This window comes from Phyllostomus hastatus, unplaced genomic scaffold (genome assembly GCF_019186645.2).
Source record: "Phyllostomus hastatus isolate PE091 unplaced genomic scaffold, TTU_PhHast_1.1 phas_scaffold_78, whole genome shotgun sequence".
NCBI classification, from domain to species: Eukaryota; Metazoa; Chordata; class Mammalia; order Chiroptera; family Phyllostomidae; genus Phyllostomus; species Phyllostomus hastatus.
Window position 1 is genome coordinate 115,577,400 of NW_025334041.1, and position 22,496 is coordinate 115,599,895.

The following is a 22,496-nucleotide window of genomic DNA, read 5'->3' on the forward strand; positions in this document are numbered from 1 at the left end:
CCTATCATCTCAGGATGAGGCACATATTCTGTTCTGAGGTGCTGCCCTTCCCTGGCTCCCACGAAGCACGCAGTGGTTTTCAAGGAAAAGTCAGTGGAATTGCGACGATTTCTCCAGTAACAAGTGTTTACTTCCCTAATACCGAATTCACATCTCTTGGCTTTGTTTCTGCCCTTCACTGGGGAATGGAATCTCTCTGAAGGCTATTTCAATGGCAGTTATCCGCCCTCGGTAGTACTGACACTGTGTACATGGCACAGCCGAAGCTACGGCGTTAAACATGGCTGCCAGGACGCCTGCACCTGTGTGGGCCATGCCAGCGGGCCAGGCCACTCCCCTACTACGGACAGCAGCTGGGTGGGGCCATCAAGTGTCAGGCACAACCCAAATTCGGGGACGTTAAAATGTGAAAGATGTCTTAGAACCGCAACAGTAATAGCAGCAAACACTCAGTGAGCACCAGGAGGAAGCCACCATCCTATGTGTTTTACATACATTGTACCATGAAACCTGGAAGGTCACAGACTGCGTGCCTCCAGATGAGAACACTGAGGCCAGGGAGGGACGGGTAACTGGCCCGCAGTGGAACCCCAACAGCCCGGGTCCAGAGGCTGAGCTTTCAGCCACTCTGCCACGAGACGTCTCCAGTTAATGATCAATAACTGGCTTTGTGACCTGAGACAAATCATTAGAAATGCCTGTCCTTATTTGGAAAAATCGGGGATGGAGCTATTTCCCAGGATGAAAATATTGTAATTATATATCTTCTACAGTAAAATATAATTCCCAAACTAGTTTCCCCTTAAGCCAATACAATTCAAGGGCCTTCCGTGCCATTAGCGATGATTGAAAGACATGCAAGTTTTGCTGCTGGTCTGCAACTGACACGATTTAGAAGGGATTTAAGAAACGGGCACACACGTCCTTGAACTGCTACTTCCTTTGTATGGTGATGGGGAAGGGCTGGCTGTAGATATGAATGACCCGGTTTGGGGGTTTCACTCAGTTTGCATGTATGGCAGAAATTTAGTCATCTAAAATTTTAACCCAAAATGAACAGATGATTTCAATATGTCAGTTTTGATATTCACAATACAGAGGCCCTTATTTTTGAAATCCTATTCATTTATTAGGAGAAAAACAATACATTAACAATAGATGCAACTATTGCAACATCTTCCCTCTTGACCCAGCCTACGGTAGAACTAAGTGTGTATTACACACCTAACAACTCTCCTGGGGGGGTGGTGTCATTACACCGTTTGGATGTTCTTCGCAGACACAGCCAGCCCCGCCTTCCCAGATCACCTGCCTTCAGGCCACAGCCTCTGACCACCAGACACCCCGGGGCAAGTAAAACAATCCCCAGTATCTCACTGTGAAGCTGCCCCACAGGAGGAGAGTCCCTCAAGGAGGGAGATCAGAATGTGAAGTGTCTTCAAAGCCTTCAACACGCCTTCTGGAGCACCGGCTTTAGCCAGCTTTCCTCTGTTACATGCACATACGCACGCAGACACACAAAATGACCTGCTCCGACAGAAACCACTAAAAAGAAAACATTAAAAAGACTTTGGGGGGTGGGAGGTAGAAAAGAAATATAAGTGAACTACTGGCAAAAGCAGGGTTAACGGTGAGAAGGCGTGCAGAGACAGGCGGCTCTCGCCAGCACACGGAATTCCGCTCACGTACCTTCCCGTGCCGCCCAGCTCTTTCATGACAAACGACAACATCTTCCCACATTTCTAGCTTCTCAAATATCTGAAGGGCTGAACTGGTGCATCCCAACTCGAAGAGTAAACTTGCAAGTTGGCGCTAGAAAAATCAAGTTAGAATAATGAACATTTCTTCATGCAAAGGAAGATTTCTATATCATTTGCAGGTATATCCAATCTGCCATTTTAAGGGTCTGCTTATTGTAATAAATGCATAATTTATATAATTCAACCTCAGTTAATTAGGAATGTGCAATGACTCAAATACTTACCTTTGCCTTATAGGACAGATTAAAAAATTACATAGAAACTGTTCAAAATACTCAATGTATCAATTTCTTCCCAAGAACTCAGAAGAACTTAAAAAGCAAACTCAGTATTTACTTTTCACCTAGAGATTCTATGTACGATGGCATCTCTGATTTGTACAGCTAAGAACCAATAAACTGATTTCTACAACTCTAGTTAGAATGACTATTGTCAAATGTCAAAAAGATGAAAGACAACAGGTGTTGGTGAGGATGTGGACAGGGGAATCCTAGTGCACTGTTGGTGGGAATGCAAATCAGCACGGCCGCTGTGGAAAACAGTACGGAGGTTTCTCAAAACACTGAAAATAGAACTACCAAATAATGTAGCAACTCCACTTCTGTGTATTTATACAAAGGAAACGAATTATTCTCTCGAAGAGACATCTGCACCCCCTGTTCATTAGGGCTTTATTTACAGTAGCCAAGATACGAAACAGCATTAGGTGTCCATCAGTGAATGAGTGGATACAGAAAAGGTGAGATATGTATAATGGAACAGTATTCAGCCATAAAAGAAATCCTGTCACTTGTGATGACATGGATGGACCTTGAGGACATTATGCTAAGTGAAATAAGTGAGACAGAGAAAGACAAACACTGTATGATCCCACTTGTAAGTGGAATCTAAACAAATCGAACCCAGAGGAACAGGGAACAGACTGGTGGTTGCAGAGGTGGGAGGTCAGCGGTGGGGGAAATGGGTGAAGGTGGTCAAAAGGTACAAACTTCCAGTCATGAGATAAGTAACTTCTGGGGATATAATGTACAGAATAGTGACTATACTGTATTACGTATTTGAGAGTTGTTAAGAGGATAGAGCTTAAAATTCTCATCACAAAACAAAAACTGGGGTGATGGATGTCAACTAAACTTAGTGTGGTGATCATTTTACAATATACAGCTATATAAACACATTATGTAGTATACTTAAAACTAACACAATGTCGCCCTAGCCAGCATGGCTCAGCTGGTTGGAGCTTCATCCTGTAACCGAAAGGTTGCAGGTTCAATTACTGGTCAGAGCACAAACCTAGGTTGCAGGTTTGATCCCCGGTCTGGGCGCATACAGGAAGCAACCAATTTCTCTCCTTTCCTCTTTCCCTTCCTTTCTTTCTCTTAAAAAAAAAAAAATAACAATGAAAAAATGTCCTCAGGTCAGGATTTAAAAAAAAATAAACCCTAATACAATTCAAATGTCATAATATCTCAAAGTGAAAAAAGGAAATTGATCTCAAATAAATAGAGCAATAAATAAATAATAAAAACTCCAAGGGGTCAACATAAATGACACAAAATCTGTTACCACCTCTGGTGTACTTTATGAGGGCATTTCTGGCTCTTTCTCACTCAGGTCTACTCAGATTTATTTAAAGTACATTCTAAAAACTTAACCACCTAATTTCCCAGGTTTTTTTTTAACTGTTGTTCAATTACAGTTGTCCCCATTTCCCCCCCATTACTCTCCCTTGTCCCGGTTGCTGACAGATAAAAATGGACACATAGTGGTACGGTTGGTGAAGGATAAACACACTGAAAACTAAAAATATTGTAGGTTTACAAGTGTTTCTTCCTATAGAAATGAAAATAATACTAGAAAGGTTTAAAAACTACGTAAGGTTCTTGAGTAAGTTATGGTCTCATATTGGACAGAATGCGTTCTCTTCTCTTAAAAACACTTTTACTCCTTTTCCAAAATTCAATATATATTAAGAGTTAAGAAGCTAATGGATATGGAAAATCTAGGATCAACAAAATTTGAAAGTAAAGTGAAAATATACCTGAAAATTACAAGTTAATATGTTATCAAAATAAATTAAGGAGATGGTCCAATTCTTTTGTATTCTATGAAGTATATGAGAATTTGGCTGTTTTGGGATATCTGACTGGTTATTTTCAGTAAATGAACATGGCATGTGGGAGCTGGAATAAATCTTAATGCTCATGTAGTTCAGTAGTCTAAACATTTCATTTAATAAATAAATAAAGTTATAGTATCTAAGCATATGGCTAGCTAGCAGCAAAGACTAATTCTCTTTTTACAATAAACTGAACTGTTACTTCTTGATCTTTAAAAATAATACATGGAGATATGATTATTTCCTATAATAGAGAAAAATGATTAAATTTCTAAATGACAAAGGATGTTTATATAACTGCCTAAAAATCCTAAAATTTACAGCTTCCTAAACAGATAAAATAAACTTAGCCTAAATTTTATTTGAACAGTATTTAATCTTCCTAATGCCTCTGTTCAGAAACAGATTAAAAGCTACACCCTCAACAGACATGTTTTGTCACCATAATAGCTTAGCGTCTGACACATTTATCTACCACAAAGCACTCCAAAAATCTCAGAGGTCATGGTCAACAACATGCCAGAGAGTCCAGTTGTTAAACTTTCTCTGTGAAGAAGCTGTTCCTCTGAGATGATACAGCAGAGCTTTTTAGGTGTCTATGTTTTATTGAGACACCTTGAACAGATAAGGTGAATTCTCATGTGTGATAAGCCCCCTAGGTTCCGGGTGCTGAAGAACATAAATGAGCCTAAGAAACCTTACAGTGGGAGTTCGGAGTCAGCGAACGGTGGGGTGGCATGTATGAGTCTAAAGCCGGCTCAAGTGACAGCAGGTACTCAGTCATCCAGAAATTTCTGGCAGGCACCATTTGACTCCACCTAACATCTCTGTGTCATAGCTTCCTCACCTGTTAACTGGGGACATTTCACAAAATTGTTGCAATAAAATAAGATAATGTGTGTGAGATGCAGAACAAAATGCACGCCTCATACTACGTGTGCAATCGAAGTTGGTCGACACTGGAAAAGTGTACTTAAGTGCAGCAGGCCTCAATCTTCTTTACCGTGAAACTAAGAAATTGGACCAGGTATCCAAATCACCTTCAGTGTTAAAAAAAACTTTAAAAACAAGGAACCACACCTGTAACACAGGAGAACTACGGGGCAGGGGGCCAGAATCTCACCCCCAACATAAGCCGTCAGGAGCTGCACTAGGTAATATCAGGTCCTCAAAAAGAACAAAGTAGTTAAGGGCATGTCACAACACAGAGCATGAAGTCAATGCTGTCTCTTACTTTCTGATTAAACAAATTGGTTCAGGGGTTCGTTCTTTGGCAGAAAAGTCCTTCAAGGTGTTTTAAATGTAAAATGTTATTTTGAGCCCTGGCCAGGGGGCCCATTCGGTTGGAGGGTCATCTCGTGCACCAAAAGGCTGCCAGTTTGATCCCTGGTTGGGGCACATGCAGCATGTTTCTCTCTCCCCTCGATGTTCCCCCTGCTTCCTCTCTCTCTAAAATCAATAAGTATACCCGCAGGTGAGGAGTAAATAAATAAACATTAAAAGGTATTTTGAAAATGAAAGCTTCTGTGGTTCTATTATTTAATTTCACGGACTCTGTTTATCTAGTTTTAAATTCTTTAAAAAATGTTTTAAAAGTCTAATATTGCTGTAATCAAAATAGTCACTTGAAGTAATTGACAATCCCTAGATACTTTTATTCTTTTCCCTGACACACCTGCAAACAGACATAAGTTGAAAACAATTCCTTTCTAAGGCACTTATCTTCCAAATGCAAAGTGCGCCTGGGGACAAACAACAAGGACACTACCTGAATGGCCCAGTGAGGTGGGACTTGACAGCAATAGAAAACCTTCAGACGCTCCAGTACAGACGTCGTCTTGTCTTCAAACTGGTCTGCAAGAGCCTGAGGAGCACACATCACAATCAGTCCCTCCATGTGCAGTAACTCAACATAAACAAGGTTCTTACTGTAAAGGTTATGCAATTGACACAAACACAAGTCACTCTGATAAGGTGATGGGATGTATAAATTTTTTCTTGAATTTCTTTTAAAGAAACATTAAAATTAACCAACATTTATGTAAACATGCATATTAAGAATTCACCAGAAAAATGTTTTTAAAACTGAGATGTCCTACAATAGTTCTTTTAAAGAACTGTCCTTATTTAATCAGCCTTTTTACTTTTCTAAGAAAAACTGTCCTTTAGTGTATCTATTTCACAACGCTAATGCTACTGGGACAATGGCACTTTCTAATACAAGTCAGAGAAAACTCATACGAAGAACTTCATTGAGGACTATTTTCTCAGGAACAAGATGAAAGTGGAAGGTGGATCTGCTTGTGCACGTGGAGGGAGTTTTCTTACTCCTCAGCAGCAGAGCCACAGGCTGCACGCTCAGTCCCGCGAGGCCCTCCTCAGGGCACCGGGGACGGCGGCCAGGGGCCAGCGGCCTGCACTGGGCACCTGCTCCGCTGAACTGAAATGCCTGCACGGGCTGGCTCTGAGTAACGGAACTTGGGAAGCCACATCGGGAAGTGGCCCCGTAAGTCCGAGTCAGCGGACTCGGAGAAGGGGCACCACAGCCGACCGCACAGTCTAGGGCCGTCACCATCAGTGACCAGCCAACAAAAGAGACCGCACACTCAGCGCCAGAGTGAACGCAGACACGCTCAGGAGTCCCCAGGCAAAGACTGGAAAAGCAGTCCATTATCACACTCATCTTCATCTGTCTCTTAATTTGTCACACAGTTCACAGCAAGCCTGTGTCTTTTTTCAGAAACACACTTAGACCTTCTCTAAACTGTGACGGTTTTTGCATAACACAGCACTCACATCTTCTTTTTTGCCAGCTCACTAGTCTCACAACCCCACCGTATGAGGACTGAGGGAAACAAGAGGGCAAGGCTAACTTTCTGCTGTTAACACACATCCTGCAGTTACGCAGGAGAATGTCCTTGTATCTGAGGACAGTGAAGCACCATGTTGGTAACTTAGCTGCCAGTACTTCCAGACAGAAAACCGTGCTGTACCTGCAATTTTTCTCTAAGTTTGAGATTGTTTCAAGTTTTTACAAAATTAATTTTTTAAAATTGAAAATCTAAAAAAGCAGCAGCAGCAACAGCAGCAGCAGCGGCAGCGGCGGTGGCGGTGGCAGCAAGTCCAAGCTTCCTCAGAAGAAAGGAAAAGACAAGGATCCAACACAGCCCAGCAAAAGCACGAGACAAGGAGACCGGGTTCTGAGTGGGGCAACTGCGCCCCTCCATCATACCAGGTGGGAAATACATTTGTTAGCTTAAGAATATCCTGCAGAATGAGAAGATACTCATTACATCACTTGTTTGACAATCCAAGATGTTATTCAATCAAGTCAGTCAGAACAAATTGAGACATAACCACACTCCTAAACCATCTCGGTCAAAATATTTTTAAAGCTTTCTGGCCTTACTTCAGAGAAACTTAATAGCAAAAAGGTTGCATGCTTCTGCCCAAAGCTGTTTGGCTGTAGGAAGGAGAAAAGAGAAGAAAAACTTGTGGCTGCATACATATGGTTACAATACATAAATAAAAGGTTCACTGAATTACTTCATCAAAAGGGGCACAAATTTTTCTCTTTATTGATTTTTTTCTTTCTCTGGAAGAAAAAAACTAATGCTTATTTAATAATAATAATAAAGCCAAAAGCAACATCACAACACTTACTTTTATGAAGCCCTAATTACATGTGAATATTTTCTTTTCAAACAAAACTCATGTTGTTTGCTGTAGTTAGTGCATCTAGCTAAAACACATTAAGCACTCAGTAAACACTTGCTGATTTATTAGTAAGCAGATTTGTTATGCATTTCGGATACTTTGAGGTACTTGTAGTAGATGATCTCAGAGTAAGTGCCGCCGACACTCTCAGAGGCTCTCCGGGGGCAAAGACCGCAGGAGGGACAGGGCACAGAACCGGCATCTGCTGGGGCCGGAGCCCAGGACCGAGCCCCTCCACAGGCACAGGCACAGTTATGCACCATAGGAATTCCATGAGGACATACGCAGATAAAGGTGAAGATTAAAAACAGAATTCTGACCTTCTTTCGCTCCTGCACAAAACACACTTCTCTGCACTTTAAGCACCATCACCACCAAAGTAAGACCCCCCCTTACCAACAAAACTAAGAACGCTCAATGACTACACGAAAAGGGTGATGGCATACTGTTCGTGGCCTACTTCCCCTACTGGATTCAAAGTACCCTTTTTTATTTGCTAATCTCCTCTACATCAGGGACCTATTTACAGTACACCTCTGGATTTTTCAGAGTAGAATTATTTCTAGCAACTCATTCTGAAGTAACTGCACTACATTCACACAAACGAGAAGACCGTATTGGCACGGTAAGTGATCCCATCACACAAATAAACTGGACCCGTCACAGAAGAAACAGTGCTGCAGGTGAAGGGACCTGGCTTCTGTTCCAGGTTCCTCTCCAACAAGCGAGTCTTCAACCACAATGGCACCCATCTATGAAATGACCTCCAAGTGACCTTCGCAACCCCAATGTGCTATGAGCATATAGCTTTACCAACACAGAGTTTTGTTTTATTTCAAGCACTTGAGGTGGTTTGTTAGTCCGAGGCACCCTTGGCTGAACACAAGTATCATGTACATTCCATAGGGGCAAACCCAGTGCCCACCCGGCCTGGAAATACCGGTAGGGTGGTGAGCACTAGGAGAATGGGACTGCACGAGAGTGGACGCTCGGTGGCTATGTGTGGATCCACGTTCATAAACATGGTCATAAGCAAAGTGCTCAGTGAGAAACCAACACTTTGCAAGCTTTCACCACACCCAGAAATTTAGGTAAATGACCTCTAAACCAATGTCCACCCTTTTACTTGCCATTTTCTTTCTAGTTTCTAAATGTCATAAATTTCAGACCCGAAAGTCATGGACACTTGGTCATAGTTAAAGCAGGAGGTGGTCTTTAAGGAAAGATTGAAATATCACAGAGAAAGAGAAAAAGAAGCAAATATACCCAAAACAATCATTCAGAACTGAGAGCAAGACAGAGTGCACTCTAGGAGGGCGACAGAAGATGGATGGGTAAACGGGAATGATAATGGGTAGAGAGAGAACGGCCCAGGGCTCAGTCCGGAGGTGGGGAGAGAGCCAAGTAACAAAAAAGGCAGGAGTAACCACTGGGACCCACCAGAGACAACTTCACGGTGTATACACTATTGCAATACGAGGCTGTCTTCAAGTTTTAAGACCCCCCTTTGAAAAAGCTGTTTCCTCCTCAAGCCTTGCCCCAGAGCATGCACACTCTGAGTGTCCTCTGAGGAGAAGCTACCTGAGCACGCGAGTCCCCCGGCCCCCTGCAGTAACACCACTCGTGCCCTCCAGGAGCCCCAGCACCACGGCCAGAGGGCATCTCTGTGAAACGGGGAAAAGGAATAAACCCCCCCGAAAGCAATGGCGTGTCCTCTCTTCCTAATGCTGCTTTCAGTAGAGAAAGAACTTCCTCCCAAAACCAGGGAAGATGAAAGCTACACTTTAAAATTAGCACACAGAGAATGATTTAGTACAAAAGACAATTCTGAACAAGGTCTGGTATGATTTAGACTTTATTTATGTGCTCATATCTAAAAGTATGGCACACATATCTTCAAAAGAACAGAGCTAGTCCCTAAGGACCTACCCTTTCACTGAAGGCTGTTCATTTTCGCTCGCGTGACATCAAAGTCTTTATCAGCTTTCTAAAGAGCCAAGTAGAAATTAGCTGATAATCTAAAAAGTATGACTGATCTTACGCCAAATCACCTTGCCGTGGTGCACAATCTGTGTGTGCGTGTGAAGGAAGGTGAGATTTATTATAAAAATATGTTCTTAATCAAATATATCCAACAACTGGGCTGAGCAGGTTTTTCAAGGGAGTCAGCAGCCATTCGGGCTACAGTGGTTTACAAGCAGGCGGCCAAGCTAACTGCCACCTCGGACTCCCCAGCCCGGGAGAGTTCCCACTAGGAACAGCGAGAATAAGAATTAAAACCTATTAGCACTCCTACTAACACCATGAAACCTACTGCTCACTTAGTATTACCTGGTCCACGGGAAACATTGGCTCAGAGACATGAAAACGACTTGCCCAAAGTCATAAGCTACGAAACAGGGGAGCCTGCCTGATTCTGAGGACCAAGTCGACAGCTTCATTAAAACCTTATGTCATAACTAAGTGAGCTTATCAGATCTGTGAAAATAAAATGGCAGCTTCATAATGGAAAAATATCGAGAACTCGACTTAACTGCCTCTTTTCCGAGGCCCGTGACCACTGGAGTCAGGGCACAGATTTTCCATCACTGCTTCCTGCCCCAGACACGGGAGAGACTGCAGTGTGCGGGCTGGCGGGAACCGGGCCCACAGGGCGGGGGCAGAGGTTGGGCAAAGCGAGGTGCCTTTTTCACGAGTCCAGAGCAAGGAGGTGAGCGCCAAGGGGCAGCCCCCGTGTCAGCGGGGATCACCGTGCTGAGTGCTCCCTTCCGTGAGGCCTCTGGTGGGGTTCTTCCACGTTTTGGTTTCAGGGCGTCTTCAAAGTTTTGTAAATTACTGAGGGATTCTGAAGAGCTTTTGTTTATGTGAACTATAACCTAGAGATAGTTTTCATATTAGAAAACACAACTGAGAAAATTTTTAATATTTATTAATCCATTTTTGGGGGTTGGCCAAAAAGTCTGTTTGGCTTTTTCTGTGAGGTGATTCTAGTAGCACTTATTGTCTTTAGCTTCCTTGGAAACAATTTTGTCAGCTTTTATAGAAACAGCTGTTATATCAGTGTGCATTAAAAAGTTACCAAAATTGGTGAATTTTTGTGTAGATATTTTAATATTGAAGATGAAAGAAACATTGCTGACATATTATGCTTTATTATTTCAAGAAAGGCAAAAACACACACAAAAAAGATCTATGCAGTGTATGGGGAAGGTACTGTGGCTGATCGAATGTGTCAGAAGTGGTTCATGAAGTTTTGTGCTGGAGATTTCTCGCTGGACTATGCTCCACAGTCAGGCAGACCAGTTGGAGTGGACAGCAATCAAATCGAGATATTAATTGAGAACAATCAACATTATAACATGTGCAAGACAGCTGACATACTCAAAATAGCCAAATCAATAAAGTTATCGGTGAAAATGAAATGTGTCTTTTGTTCTATGGAAAAAACTAAACAGACTTTTTAGCCAACCCAATAAAATAAAATAATCTATTACACTAATGTAAATAACATGTTTTTATGATAAATACCTATACACAGTGTGGGGCAAAAGTAGGTTTACAGTTGTGAGTACATGAAAGTTTATTCTTGTATTATTATTTATTAATTATTGTATTACTTCCCATACAAACAACTGTAAACTACTTTTGCTCCACCCGTATATAATTCTTAAGGTCTCGAAAGACTGGCAATATCTTACAGTTTGCAAATCTGTTTATCACCTGGATTGACAGCTGGATTCTCACAGGTGCTTCTACAGTCGACCTGCTACTATGATATTTTGTTAGATGTTTATGAAGAAACTTTAACTTTATACAGGTATTAGTTGGAAAGGGAAGAGTATGTTAATAGCTTTTACAGTTCATTGTGGATATTATTCTTTGATAATTTCAACGTGTTGTAGCTTCTCAGAATTGCCTGCAATCTGGAATTTGACATTCTATCAATGAACTTTTCTTCGTTATATTAAATATTCTGTCACATTAAAATTCACTGGTCTAAACAAAAAAACATTCACTGGTCTGTCTTGAACTTTGAATGGATCTTGTCCTCATGCTTGATTTTTTTAACATCATGGATTAGTCACTTGGAAAATGCACAGACCTTTCAAATGCTGACATATTTCATATATTACTTAAAAGTTTTATGTATTAATATCACCAACAGTATCAACAGAAAACTCTCATCTAAATAGTTATAGTACTGGGAAGCTGTCAAGTTCACAGGTGCAGATACAAGTTTTCAAAACCTCTCATTTTTTTTTCTTGAAAGCTTAAAATTTTAACATTGGTAACAAATACTGTCGATCATTTTCCTTGAAATTATAAGCTCACTTTTATTTTTGAGAAAATTTCTGCCCAAGTCTGAATACCCAACATTTTCCAGGAGTCTTTCAGGCAAAAATCATGTTCCGTAGGAAGAGCAGCTACTTCCACTTTTTCTTGCCCCAGCCACACACTTGAGCATTCTGCACAGGCACATCACAGAGTACTGAAAAGGCACAATGACAAGGATAAAGACAATAATATCTGCTGCTTTATCAAAGACATTTATAAGTAATATTGTCTTTTAACTGGGCAATCTGGAATTTCCTGGTGGGTGGCAGTAAGGTGATCGGCCTTGGAGACACCTCACCATTCCCCAAAGAAAGGTGACCCTGTCTGAAACAATCCATTGTTTGCTAGAAACTTCCCACCTCACACCCTCTTCCTGTAAAAGCCTTCAATTTGTACAGACCCTCCGAGCCCCTCTCTTCGCCAGATATTTGACGCTGCTCAGTTCATGAATGGGTGAATAAAGCCAATTTCATCTTCAAACTTACTCAGCTGAATTTTGTTTTCTAACCCTACGAAGGCATGGCGGTGAAGCGTACAATGACTACTGGCTTGGTTTGGTGCCCCTACCTTGCCTGGGGCGAAGGGGCCAGCAGTCTGACCCCCACTGCTTCTGCTGATTCAGTATCAACACAGTGAACCGTAAATAACGTCTCGGTATCATCACAAAGGCAGTTTTGGCCTGTGGACACTCTGAAATGGCCTGGGGACCTTGAGGGCTCCACGAATCACCCTTGGAGCACTGCTGCCTTAGGACCACTAGACGCAGACTCTCTCAGGCCTTCCCCACACCCCACCCAGCGCCAACTTTCTCCCAAAAAACTCTCCGGGTCCTTGCTTAGTGTTTATGGAAATACTTAGGAGTTCTTTTTTTTATTATTTTACCTTAAAAGATTAGGAGAACACAACTCACCCTGTTTACAACTGCAAGTATTATAAGAGTGCAAAGAATAACAAATATTTACTCTTAAAACCTAACTGATGTTTTAAATACCTAGTACTACATTACCCTTCCAAAAGAAAAACTGAAGTAGTGAAGTCTAATAACAATCACACCCTGCTTTCCTGAGAAGGGCTCAACCATTTGCAATGCACCTGTTCTACAGAGAGCTCAACTCCAGCGGGGCTCAGGCTCTGCAGCCCTCCGCGACACTCACCTCTGAGGTTCCCCTGGCACGCGCTCTGCTGTTACATCAGAGCACTGGCTTCAGACCTTGGAAAATGCCCTTTTCGCCTCTGCTCTGTAAGTACTTGGGCGTGAGACTGAGAAACACCTGGGGCAGCTAAAGATTATAGCATACCTCTGCCTACGGCAGTCTTTCCCAAAAGCATCCATAATCACCACCACCCCCCACACCCCAAATCTCAGAGACGAGGATGAAGAGCCCTATTTTAACAAGCAACTTGGAAGTGACTCACAGTTCAGGCAGATTTGGGAAGCACTGCATAAAGCTGTTAAGGCATTCACAGGGCGCTCTCCCAGGGAAAACCAATGTGTCGGTTCAATCAACATAATCTGACTGCATTCAAACAACTTAAGCGTGTCCCGGCCTGGAATCTGACCAAGTTATCGTTTGGTGCCTCTGGGACTGTGCTTTCAGTGGCCGCACTTCGTCCATCCCATTAGTAAATTCCTCGGCCATTACCTTTTTTTTTTTTATTTTTTATAACTTCCCAGGGTTTTTAAATTTTTTACTATCAACAGTAATGTTTACTTTGTGTTTTATATCACTTGTCCCATTTTTTTACCTCATCTATGTATGGACTAATTATTGCTGATTGCATGTCCTGGATGCGGCCCACCAGCATCCCTCTGGGCAGCCCCCTCTCCTGGCCTCGGCAGAAGCCAGCTTCACTCCCCATCTGCACATCCTCTTCCCACAGCCCCACGTCCTGGTATCATGTGCATTTCGATGCCCTCCCACCCACTGAAACCAGAGGCCTCGAGAGACTGAGCTCTGCAACCCAAGCCTTCCTCACAAAAGCCTCCATTCACTTCCTCCTGCCTGTGCTCATCCAGTCCCTTCCCTCCACATGATGCCCTAGATAGATGAAGTTCTATACTGATATCCTTTTACTTTTTTCTTTTTTCAGCCAGTTTTCATAGCTTCCTTTGGGACAATGCGGTACGGTGAATAAAGGCATGGACTTCAAAATCCAAAGTAGACTAGGTTTGAATTTCAGCCCAGCTATAAGATCCTGGGTAAGCCACTTGAGTTTTCTGTCCTTCAGTTTCTTCATCAGTCAAAATGTAGACAACGCCTACTTACTAGGAATATTTAGCTCCTGGCATGTGAGTGCTCAGTAAATGGCAGTTAACTATATACAGTTCTGAATAAACAGTACTAGTTATAATGATTCCAACAAATAAAAGCGTAGCTGTAGTCACGTGAGTAATGTTAGTAGACTTGTCAATAACTCTGAAATGCTACACATGGTCCTCACTGCAGGCGGCCCACAGAACCAGAGTAGAAGACATGTTTTCATATCTCAGATATTCTAAAAGCTCAATGGCATAACGCAGCATACTACACAAGAAGAATTGTAATTTTCCCAATGCTTTTAGATTTTTCAGGTGGTAATGACCACTTTTAGTGAGTTGGGAAGAATTGGGCACTTTTATTTTTTTGCATTTAAACTTCCTGTAAAGTGAGGATAATAACAGTCAACATTTATTGAGGGTTACTCCACACCAGGCACTAGTCCAAGTGTTTCACAAATATTAGGTCACTTACTGCCTCAACATGTGTTGGGGTAGGCACGACTGCTCTCTCCATTCTACAGAAAACAGCAGCGGCCCTGGCTGGTGTGGCTCAGTGGACTGAGCACTGGCCTGCGAACCAAAGGGCCGCTAGTTCACTCCCCAGTCAGGGCATGTGCTTGGGTTGCAGGCTAGGACCCTGGTACGGGGCATGTGAGAGGCAACCACACACTGATGTTTCTCTCCCCCTTCTCCTCTGTCTAAAAAAAAAGTAAATTTAAATTTTTTTAAAAAATTTTTTAAAGATTTTTTTAATTTGCTTAAAATTGTGAAATCTCTAACTACCACAGTTGACAAAATCAAATTGCAGAATGAACAGTCTCTAGTGACAGAAAAGGGCTTTACTCTCAAATTCCCAATTCAGGGCAATGTCCTCCCAGAAGTCCAAGGGTGAAGGGAGAGATCCCTGCTGGGTAATCACCCTCAGAGGCAGGGGCAGGGGCGGGGGCAGGGGCAGACAGTCACAACTGAGGTTAACAGGTTTAAGAGACAGCTAAATAACATTCATTAGCAAGATTATTTTAATCATGAACATAAAATAATCTCATGTTAACCCTCAATGACTGAGTTTATTGAACACTAAGTTAAAGCAGTTAACATGACAGGAAACAATGATGACATTTGGTACATTATTTGGGGGGCGGTGTTTGAGACATAAGTAAGATGGTCCCTTTGAATAAATGTGGTTTCAATTAATTGGTTTCAGATCTGGATTATATGTATAATACACTGCTTTTACCATGCAAAAGGAAAAAAGAAAGACGTGAGCTTATGAGCTTATGAAAAAGAAAATGTTAGTATTTGGATTTGCATGAGACAGGGAGGGGGGAGCTGAATGACAGGAGAGAACACAACTGCCTTATACTCCACTGGTGAAAAGCAGGGTATAAATAAATACTGGGCAATAAAAACGGAACATGCAATAATTAAAGAACCCCAGCCTAGAAGAATTCCCTTAACATACAGTGTTTTTAGTGGGCTCTCCTCAACCTGGAGTTCCTTTCTCCTCTGTGATCTTATGAGGTTGGTACATTTACCTTTAGCCGTGATGCATCATTTTGAAGTTTGGCATGTGTCACTTAGAAACCCTTCCAAGCCTGCCCCTGGATCTTCAATATCACTGCCTGCTGCTGTGTACATTACAGGCCAGACTCTGTCATTAACTAGCTAGGCAACTCGGGGCCAGTCACCTGGCCCATCACACCTGCATTTCTCCAACTTGTAACCTGACAAGACCAAGCTTTTCCCTAAGAGCTCCTTCTGGCTTATTTTTCTTTCCACTTTAACAACTTATCATTTTATCACTTTACACAGCTGAGGAAGGAAACAGATTTTCACAGACACTAAAATGGAAAATTTTGTAAAACATTGTTTTATATATACACATATTTTAAAAATAATTTTCCTCTTATTCTTCAGGGGTGCAGTAATGTCAACAAACACAGTAATATCAAACTCTGAATCAGAGGAACTGGCAAAAGTTTAAGTTATGAGGTAAATGTCTCCATAATGATAGAAAATTAGATAAATTTCACATTCATCTCATCACATGATCTGGCTAATTCCCAAAAACTCTGGGTAGGAGAGTGAAAAGATTTTCTTTGAGATACCACCCTGTAGAGGCAGAAATAACAACTCCCCTGCTCTGTTTCACAGGTAAGGAGGTGCACCACGCTCTTCATCACGAGCATTTGGATGGCAAGGTGGAGAGACTCCAGTTACAGTGAGGCCAAGACGGGGCAAAAGCAGAGAGTCGTAATGTCAAAACCCCATAAACCCAGAAGCTGCCACACTGGGGACCCTTCCTGCTGGGGCCCCGTCCTATGCACCTCTTCATCTAGCTGTTCTTTGTATCCTTTATAATAAATACCCTTTATAATAAACCAAGAATAGTAAGTAAGAAAAAAAATTGATTCCTTGAGTTCTGTGAGCCATTCAAGCGAATCATCAGGAGGGAGGAGGGGTCGTGAGAACCCTCAACTCAGGGCCAGTGGGTCAGAAGTACCCAGACTGGCAATGGGCATCTGAAGTGGGAGGCAGCCTCGTGGGACTGAGCTCTCAGCCAGGAGGTCTGGACTGACCCCAGGGTCAGAAGTGAGTTAACCTGTGGGACGCCCCCAGCTGACGCACACAGGGAAGCAGGCCGTTCCTCGGTGTGGGAGACCCGCACAGGTGGCATGCCGAGTGCTGGGATGAACACTGCGGACTCGGAGCTGCCACGGAGGGCTGTGCTTGGAAGCCACGCAGTCAGGTTTTAAAACCTACACTCTAAACAACAACAGTGTGTTCGAGCACGATGAAAGCCATCCCAGCCTTTCAGATTTGTAACGTGCATGCCTGTCTATGGACAGCAGTGAAGAGTCGGAAGAGGAACAGAACTCGCCACGTGAACCCCTACCTGCGTCTGCCGCATCGCCCGCTCCACTCGGCGCGTGCTCCCTCGCTCCAGCTTTGTCCGCAGGACCAGTGCCGACGTCTGAATGGCCCAGAACTTTGGTTGTGAAAGCAAACACTGATGGAAGAGAAAAAATAAATATAATAAAGACCACAGAAGGAGAGAGAAGATGGTGGACTCCTCTCTGAATAGAACAAAATTAATTCTTCCAAAAATATCAGATTCGGCTGAATGCAGATTTCAGAATCTCAGTGAAAAATAATAAAACATGTTCTTTCAAACATTCTTGGGAAGAATGCGGCCATCGGAGCAGAGTCATTATTTAACCTAGCTGATTCATCCTATTGACTAAATCTCTTGAAGAATGAGTCAGAATCTTTCTGGATAATCGAAACAGTAAGCAGAGTATATGCCATACATTAGTGAATCTATACCATAGGTTTATACCATACTGTAAACTAATAAATCTTTTTATCCCACAGATTACAGTATATGTGAGAAAATAAACTGCATAAAAGTGTGGATGGGGCACAGGGCAGTAAAGGGCAAGGGGGTCAAACACACGGTGACAACGATCTGACGCTGGGTGGTGAGCACACAGGGCCACGTACGGATGACGCGTCACAGAACTGTGCACTCACGCCTGTACAATCTTATTAGCCAATGTCACCCCGATAAATTTAATTTAAAATAGATTTAATTAGGGCCCTAAAGGAAAATAAAAATAAATGCTATTTTTCTCAAATTTGAAGTAAATTTTTAAAAATCACCCAAATTTACAACGGAAAACAGTTAGAAATCGGGTAACACACATACAGAGTAGGTGGTTCCACCTGCACGCTCCTCGCCCTGCAGCAAATGGTTCCGTCCTGCCTGAAGGACGCTAGATGTCCCCACCTGTCTCCACCTTTCAGGGCTGTGACTGGAAAGGAGAACCCAGCCAGCAAGCCCACGCTGGTGCAGGGCGTTCAGGGAGACAGAGGCTGGACTTCCCTGCACTACCAGTTCGTGGCTGACAGCAAAGATAAAGAACCCGAAGCTGTCTTCATAGGGGAATCCTTGGTCCAGCTAATGCACCAGTGTGAGGTCTGGTGGGAGCTCCTCTCTCCTCTGCACAAACTTAACTTTGCCCTTGGTGGTGCTGGCCCGCAGCACGTGCTGTGGCAGCTGGAGAGTGGGGAGGTGGAACACAGAGAGACTGCAGTGGTCTGGGTGGGGACAAACAACCACAGGCACACAGCAGAGCAGGTGGCTGTCGGCACCAAGGCCACCGTGCAACCGGTGAACCGGCAGCAGACCCAGACCAAGGTCACAGTGCCGGGCCTGCTTCCCAGGGGCCAGCAACCTAATCTACTTCATGAGAAAAACCCACGGGTGAATGAGCTGGTTGGTAGAGGTGGGCTGGCTGGCCACGGACCCGCTTCCTGAACACTGACCCTGGCTTTGTGCACTGAGATGGTACCATAAGCCACCAGGACACGCAGGAGTACCTGCACTTGAGCCAGCTGGCTACACACTCGTCAGCCGGGCCCTGCACTACCTGCTTCTGAGCTTGCGGGTGCAAGACCAGGGTCAGGATGTCCCCTGCCAGAGCCCACACTCTCAGCACCCACTTTCCTGCAACATTAAATTATTCTTCTTCAGTGAAAGAAAAGAGCTAGGGAGGGAAGGAGGAAGAAAGAAATCTGGTACCTTTTCATTTAATATCCTAATTCATAGATGCACATTGAATTTAAACTTTAAGTACACAGAATGTCCAAGAAATTTAGAAAAACTGGTCTTGAATATGTACATACAGAATCCTAATACCAGAGAAAACTGATCACCATCCGTTCAGAGAATGCAACACAAACCACCAACTATGACCGCAAACACAGCGGAGGGAAATGACGGTTCTTGGTGAGGGAGGAAACAGGGCAAAAAGTATCCTGACCCAAGGGGGCTGCACAGTGTAATGAACATAATTTAAGCTCTTTGCCACTTCGCTGGAATCCAGTACTGTCTCTGAGTGATCATTCTTAACAGTAACTTTCAGGCAAGAACACTGGGAAGAAAGGGAAAGGGAAAACAAACTTGTCTGAAAATTGACTAGAGGATTCCCTCGTTTCATTGTGCTTCATAAATGTTGCTTTAAAAAAATATTGAAGGCAAGATCCTCCACCAGCAAAAAGATTACAACTCATTATATTGCAGAAGTCTGGAATTGAACCCATGATATCTCTGAGATGCGTCTGTATTTGAACTTTCTTTTTTTTTATTGTATTTTTCCTACTACCCTTTAGCCCCTTTATACCATCCTCCCCACCCCCTACAATCACACTGCTCTCCATGTCCATGAGTCCGTTTTCCTTTTTGCTCAATCCCTCCATGCCCTCCCCTCCCCATCCTTAGCTGTCATCCTGCTCTGTATGAGTCTGTCTCTGTTTTGCTTGTTAGTTCAGTTTGTTCTTTAGATTCCACATATAAGTGAGATCATATGGTATTTGTCTTTCTCTGACTGGCTTATTTCTCTTAGCATAGTAGTCTCCAGTTCCATCTATGATGTTGCAAAGTGTAAAACTTTCTCTTTTTTATGGCTGAGTAGTATTTTATTGTGTAAACACCCCATAGTTGTTCTGCCCACTCATCTACTATGGACACTAGAGATGCTCCCATATATCGGCAATTGGAAGCAGCGCTGCAATGAACATAGGGGTGCTTGTGTTCTTTTAAATTAGTCTTTCGGGTTCCTTCAGATATATTCCCAGGAGAGGGATTCCTGGGGTCAAAGGGCAGATCCATTTTTAATTTTTTGAGGTATCTCCAAACTGCTTTCCACAGTGGCTGTACCAACCTGTATTCCCACCAACAGTGCAAAAGGATTCCCCTTTCTCCATATCCTTGCCAGCACTTGTTGTATTTGAATTTTCAACTCTGAATCTAGGCCAATGCCCTTACAATGAAAAGGAAAATGAAATGTCAACAGGTTAAATCTCTTATTGAAGGTCACACCCTCACTGGTAGCCAAAGCTAACTCTAACACTTGGTCTCCTGATCCCCAGAACATGTTTATACTGCTTTTCAGCACTTTCTCAAAATGACCTGTGCTCATTTAAATTGTGAGGATACGATTACCTCCAGGAAGTGGGTGACAGCACCCAAAACACTGGAGGAGTGAGTAAGAAGAGGACTCAGTGAATAACGTCAGGAGACTGCTGTGGTAAAGAGAGAGTGGAAGAAGAGGAGTAGGCAAAGAATACACAAGGGGGCTTCCAAAGAACGGGGTCTCACTGAGGCGTGCGTGCTCACGATGCCCTGGCGCACCTACTCAGCACAAGGCAGTGTGCGCGGAGCCCAAGGTCAGGGCAGCAGGCTCGACAGACAAGCCCCAGCCCTGCCAGAGACTGCACTTGAATGCAGTGTCTAGCAGGTAGTCTTATTTTCCTGGAACTAACTCTGTGAACTAAAATATTTTAACTTCCTTGAAATATAGTTTATAAAATTAACACATAACCTTATCTTGTTAGCCTTTATTATTTAAATCTATAAATACAGTGAATTTACCAACACAAAAGGTATATATGGCGCTATAAATACCTACAAAATAAAACAGAAGACAATAAAAAACTAATTCTTTAAAATGTGTATCACTACTTGGCCCAAGATTTTATTATAAAATATGATCCCAAGAACTTTCAAAAGAAAGAACTTGCTTCATTAAGTAAATCTGCAAACGGATTCTGCTACCTACAGTGGATGGTATGGGTATTGCTGCCGTTTTCCTCTTCCCTCTTCCCTCATTAAAGGGACATCTGTCACTTCCTGGCACCAGGACAAAGAGCACTCAGGACAGGGCTCCGCAGAACAATGGGGAAGTCTCCACACCGGGCAGGGTAGCACTTGATTGGAATCCCAGCTCCACCGAGTGAGGTGATTAGCTGTGACCTCCCTGGGTCTCACGTTCCTCCTTGGTAAACAGGAACAGCCATTCGCATCTCTCACGGAGCTGTGAGGCTTAAAGATGAATTTGTGAAGCTTCTCAAAGCCTCCCAGGGTGCCCACATAAAGCACAGGGGCCCCCTCCCAGGTCTCTCCTCCTATAATGCCTTCTCTCACCCTTCAAGGGAAATCGCCATCCAGAGTGGGTGCGGGTGACGGCGCTGAAGTCCGATGGGGGTTCAGGACACGGCACTCCCAAAATCTGGCAGCCTGGCATCTTGAATGCTTTATGCTGAAGGAGCTTTAGGAAGCAGGAGCAGGAGGGTCACTCTGACCCCGCCCCTCGCCTTCTCAGCTAAAAAAGGTCAGAAAACGCAAACACTCCTGGGGAGGTGCCCTCTCTCTAACCTGAGGAAAGGTGTGTCCTTATCTCCGAAGACACACCCACACGAAGAAGAATGCCAACAGCGGGTCTCACTAACATTCCCCCAGTCGCTACACTTCCCTCCTTCTCTCCTGGGACGGCCCACTCTTCATCAAACCTCATGGAAAAGTGTTCAGGGCTAATTAGCTGTTTCCTCAGGTCTTCATTTCCTTACGCAGGCTCCCATGTATGCAAAATCAATATTAAATAAATGGGTGTGCTTTTTCTCCCGTTAATCTTTGTCAGTTTAAAGTTCAGACTCAGCCAGGGACCCTGCAAGGATGAAAGAAAACTTTTCCTCTCCTCCAGCTGCCAACTGCACTGATCACTTTACCAAAAAAGTTGCTGTCAACATAAGAAACATTCAAACCTGTAAAGAATTTTGTGAATTTATTTGAGCCAAATTGACAACTGCTGGAAAGCAAAATTGAGAAAATGCCCCAGAAAATGGCAGTTTTGCACCTTCCTTTATACATTATAATCAAAAGAGAAGATGGAAGGGGGTTACATGAAATGCACTGGTGACAGATTAGGAAGGCAGTAGAAAAAAACAGACGGGGCAGGAGGGAACCTCTGGGATTGCATAAAAAAGTGATAGACATACCTCTTTCACTAGGTGGGTACAGGACAGTTAACAGTCAAAAATCAACACGATAACAATAACGATGCAGGGATCTGCAGTCTCCCTCTGCCGCTGTGCCCGTGCTTGAGGGGTGGAGTGGGGGGTGGGGGCAGGAAATAACTCTGACCTTCCACAGGTGTGTTACAGTGGATGCAATAACACAACAGACAAAATCAGTTAAGGTAAAAATTGACATTTGTCAGGAAGGACCCGAGCCTAGGGCACGACTACCTGCCATTAGTTGCTTTTAGTTATTAAGTTTTAATTTCAGACCATCCGGGTTTGCAAGGCCGTCACGCATGCAGGCCTCCCCTGAGCTCGGCAGGCTTAGCACGTGGCCCCTCTCCTTCCACACGGTGGCACACGGGTAGGCTCCGGGCCTGTCCGGGTTACAGCCCAGCTTTCAGAAGGTCCGCACACCACGGGGGGCCATATTTTCCCCAGGAAA

General features: G+C 43.4%; 1 protein-coding gene and 1 pseudogene across 2 annotated transcripts in view; one reads left to right on the top strand and one right to left on the bottom strand.

Moving 5' to 3' along the window:
- The window catches only part of TTC27 (tetratricopeptide repeat domain 27), a 138,674-nt gene that overhangs the window by 58,524 nt on the left and 57,654 nt on the right, over window positions 1-22,496 (bottom strand). For both annotated transcript variants that reach the window (XM_045828816.1, XM_045828815.1), the window contains exons 10-12: window positions 17,088-17,201; window positions 5,648-5,743; window positions 1,690-1,812 (exon numbers count right to left, since the gene is read on the bottom strand). In XM_045828816.1, coding sequence (XP_045684772.1) covers window positions 1,690-1,812; window positions 5,648-5,743; window positions 17,088-17,201 — 333 coding nt within the window. The remainder of the gene's footprint in view (window positions 1-1,689; window positions 1,813-5,647; window positions 5,744-17,087; window positions 17,202-22,496) is intronic.
- Window positions 17,943-21,218, top strand: LOC123812136 (annotated as a pseudogene).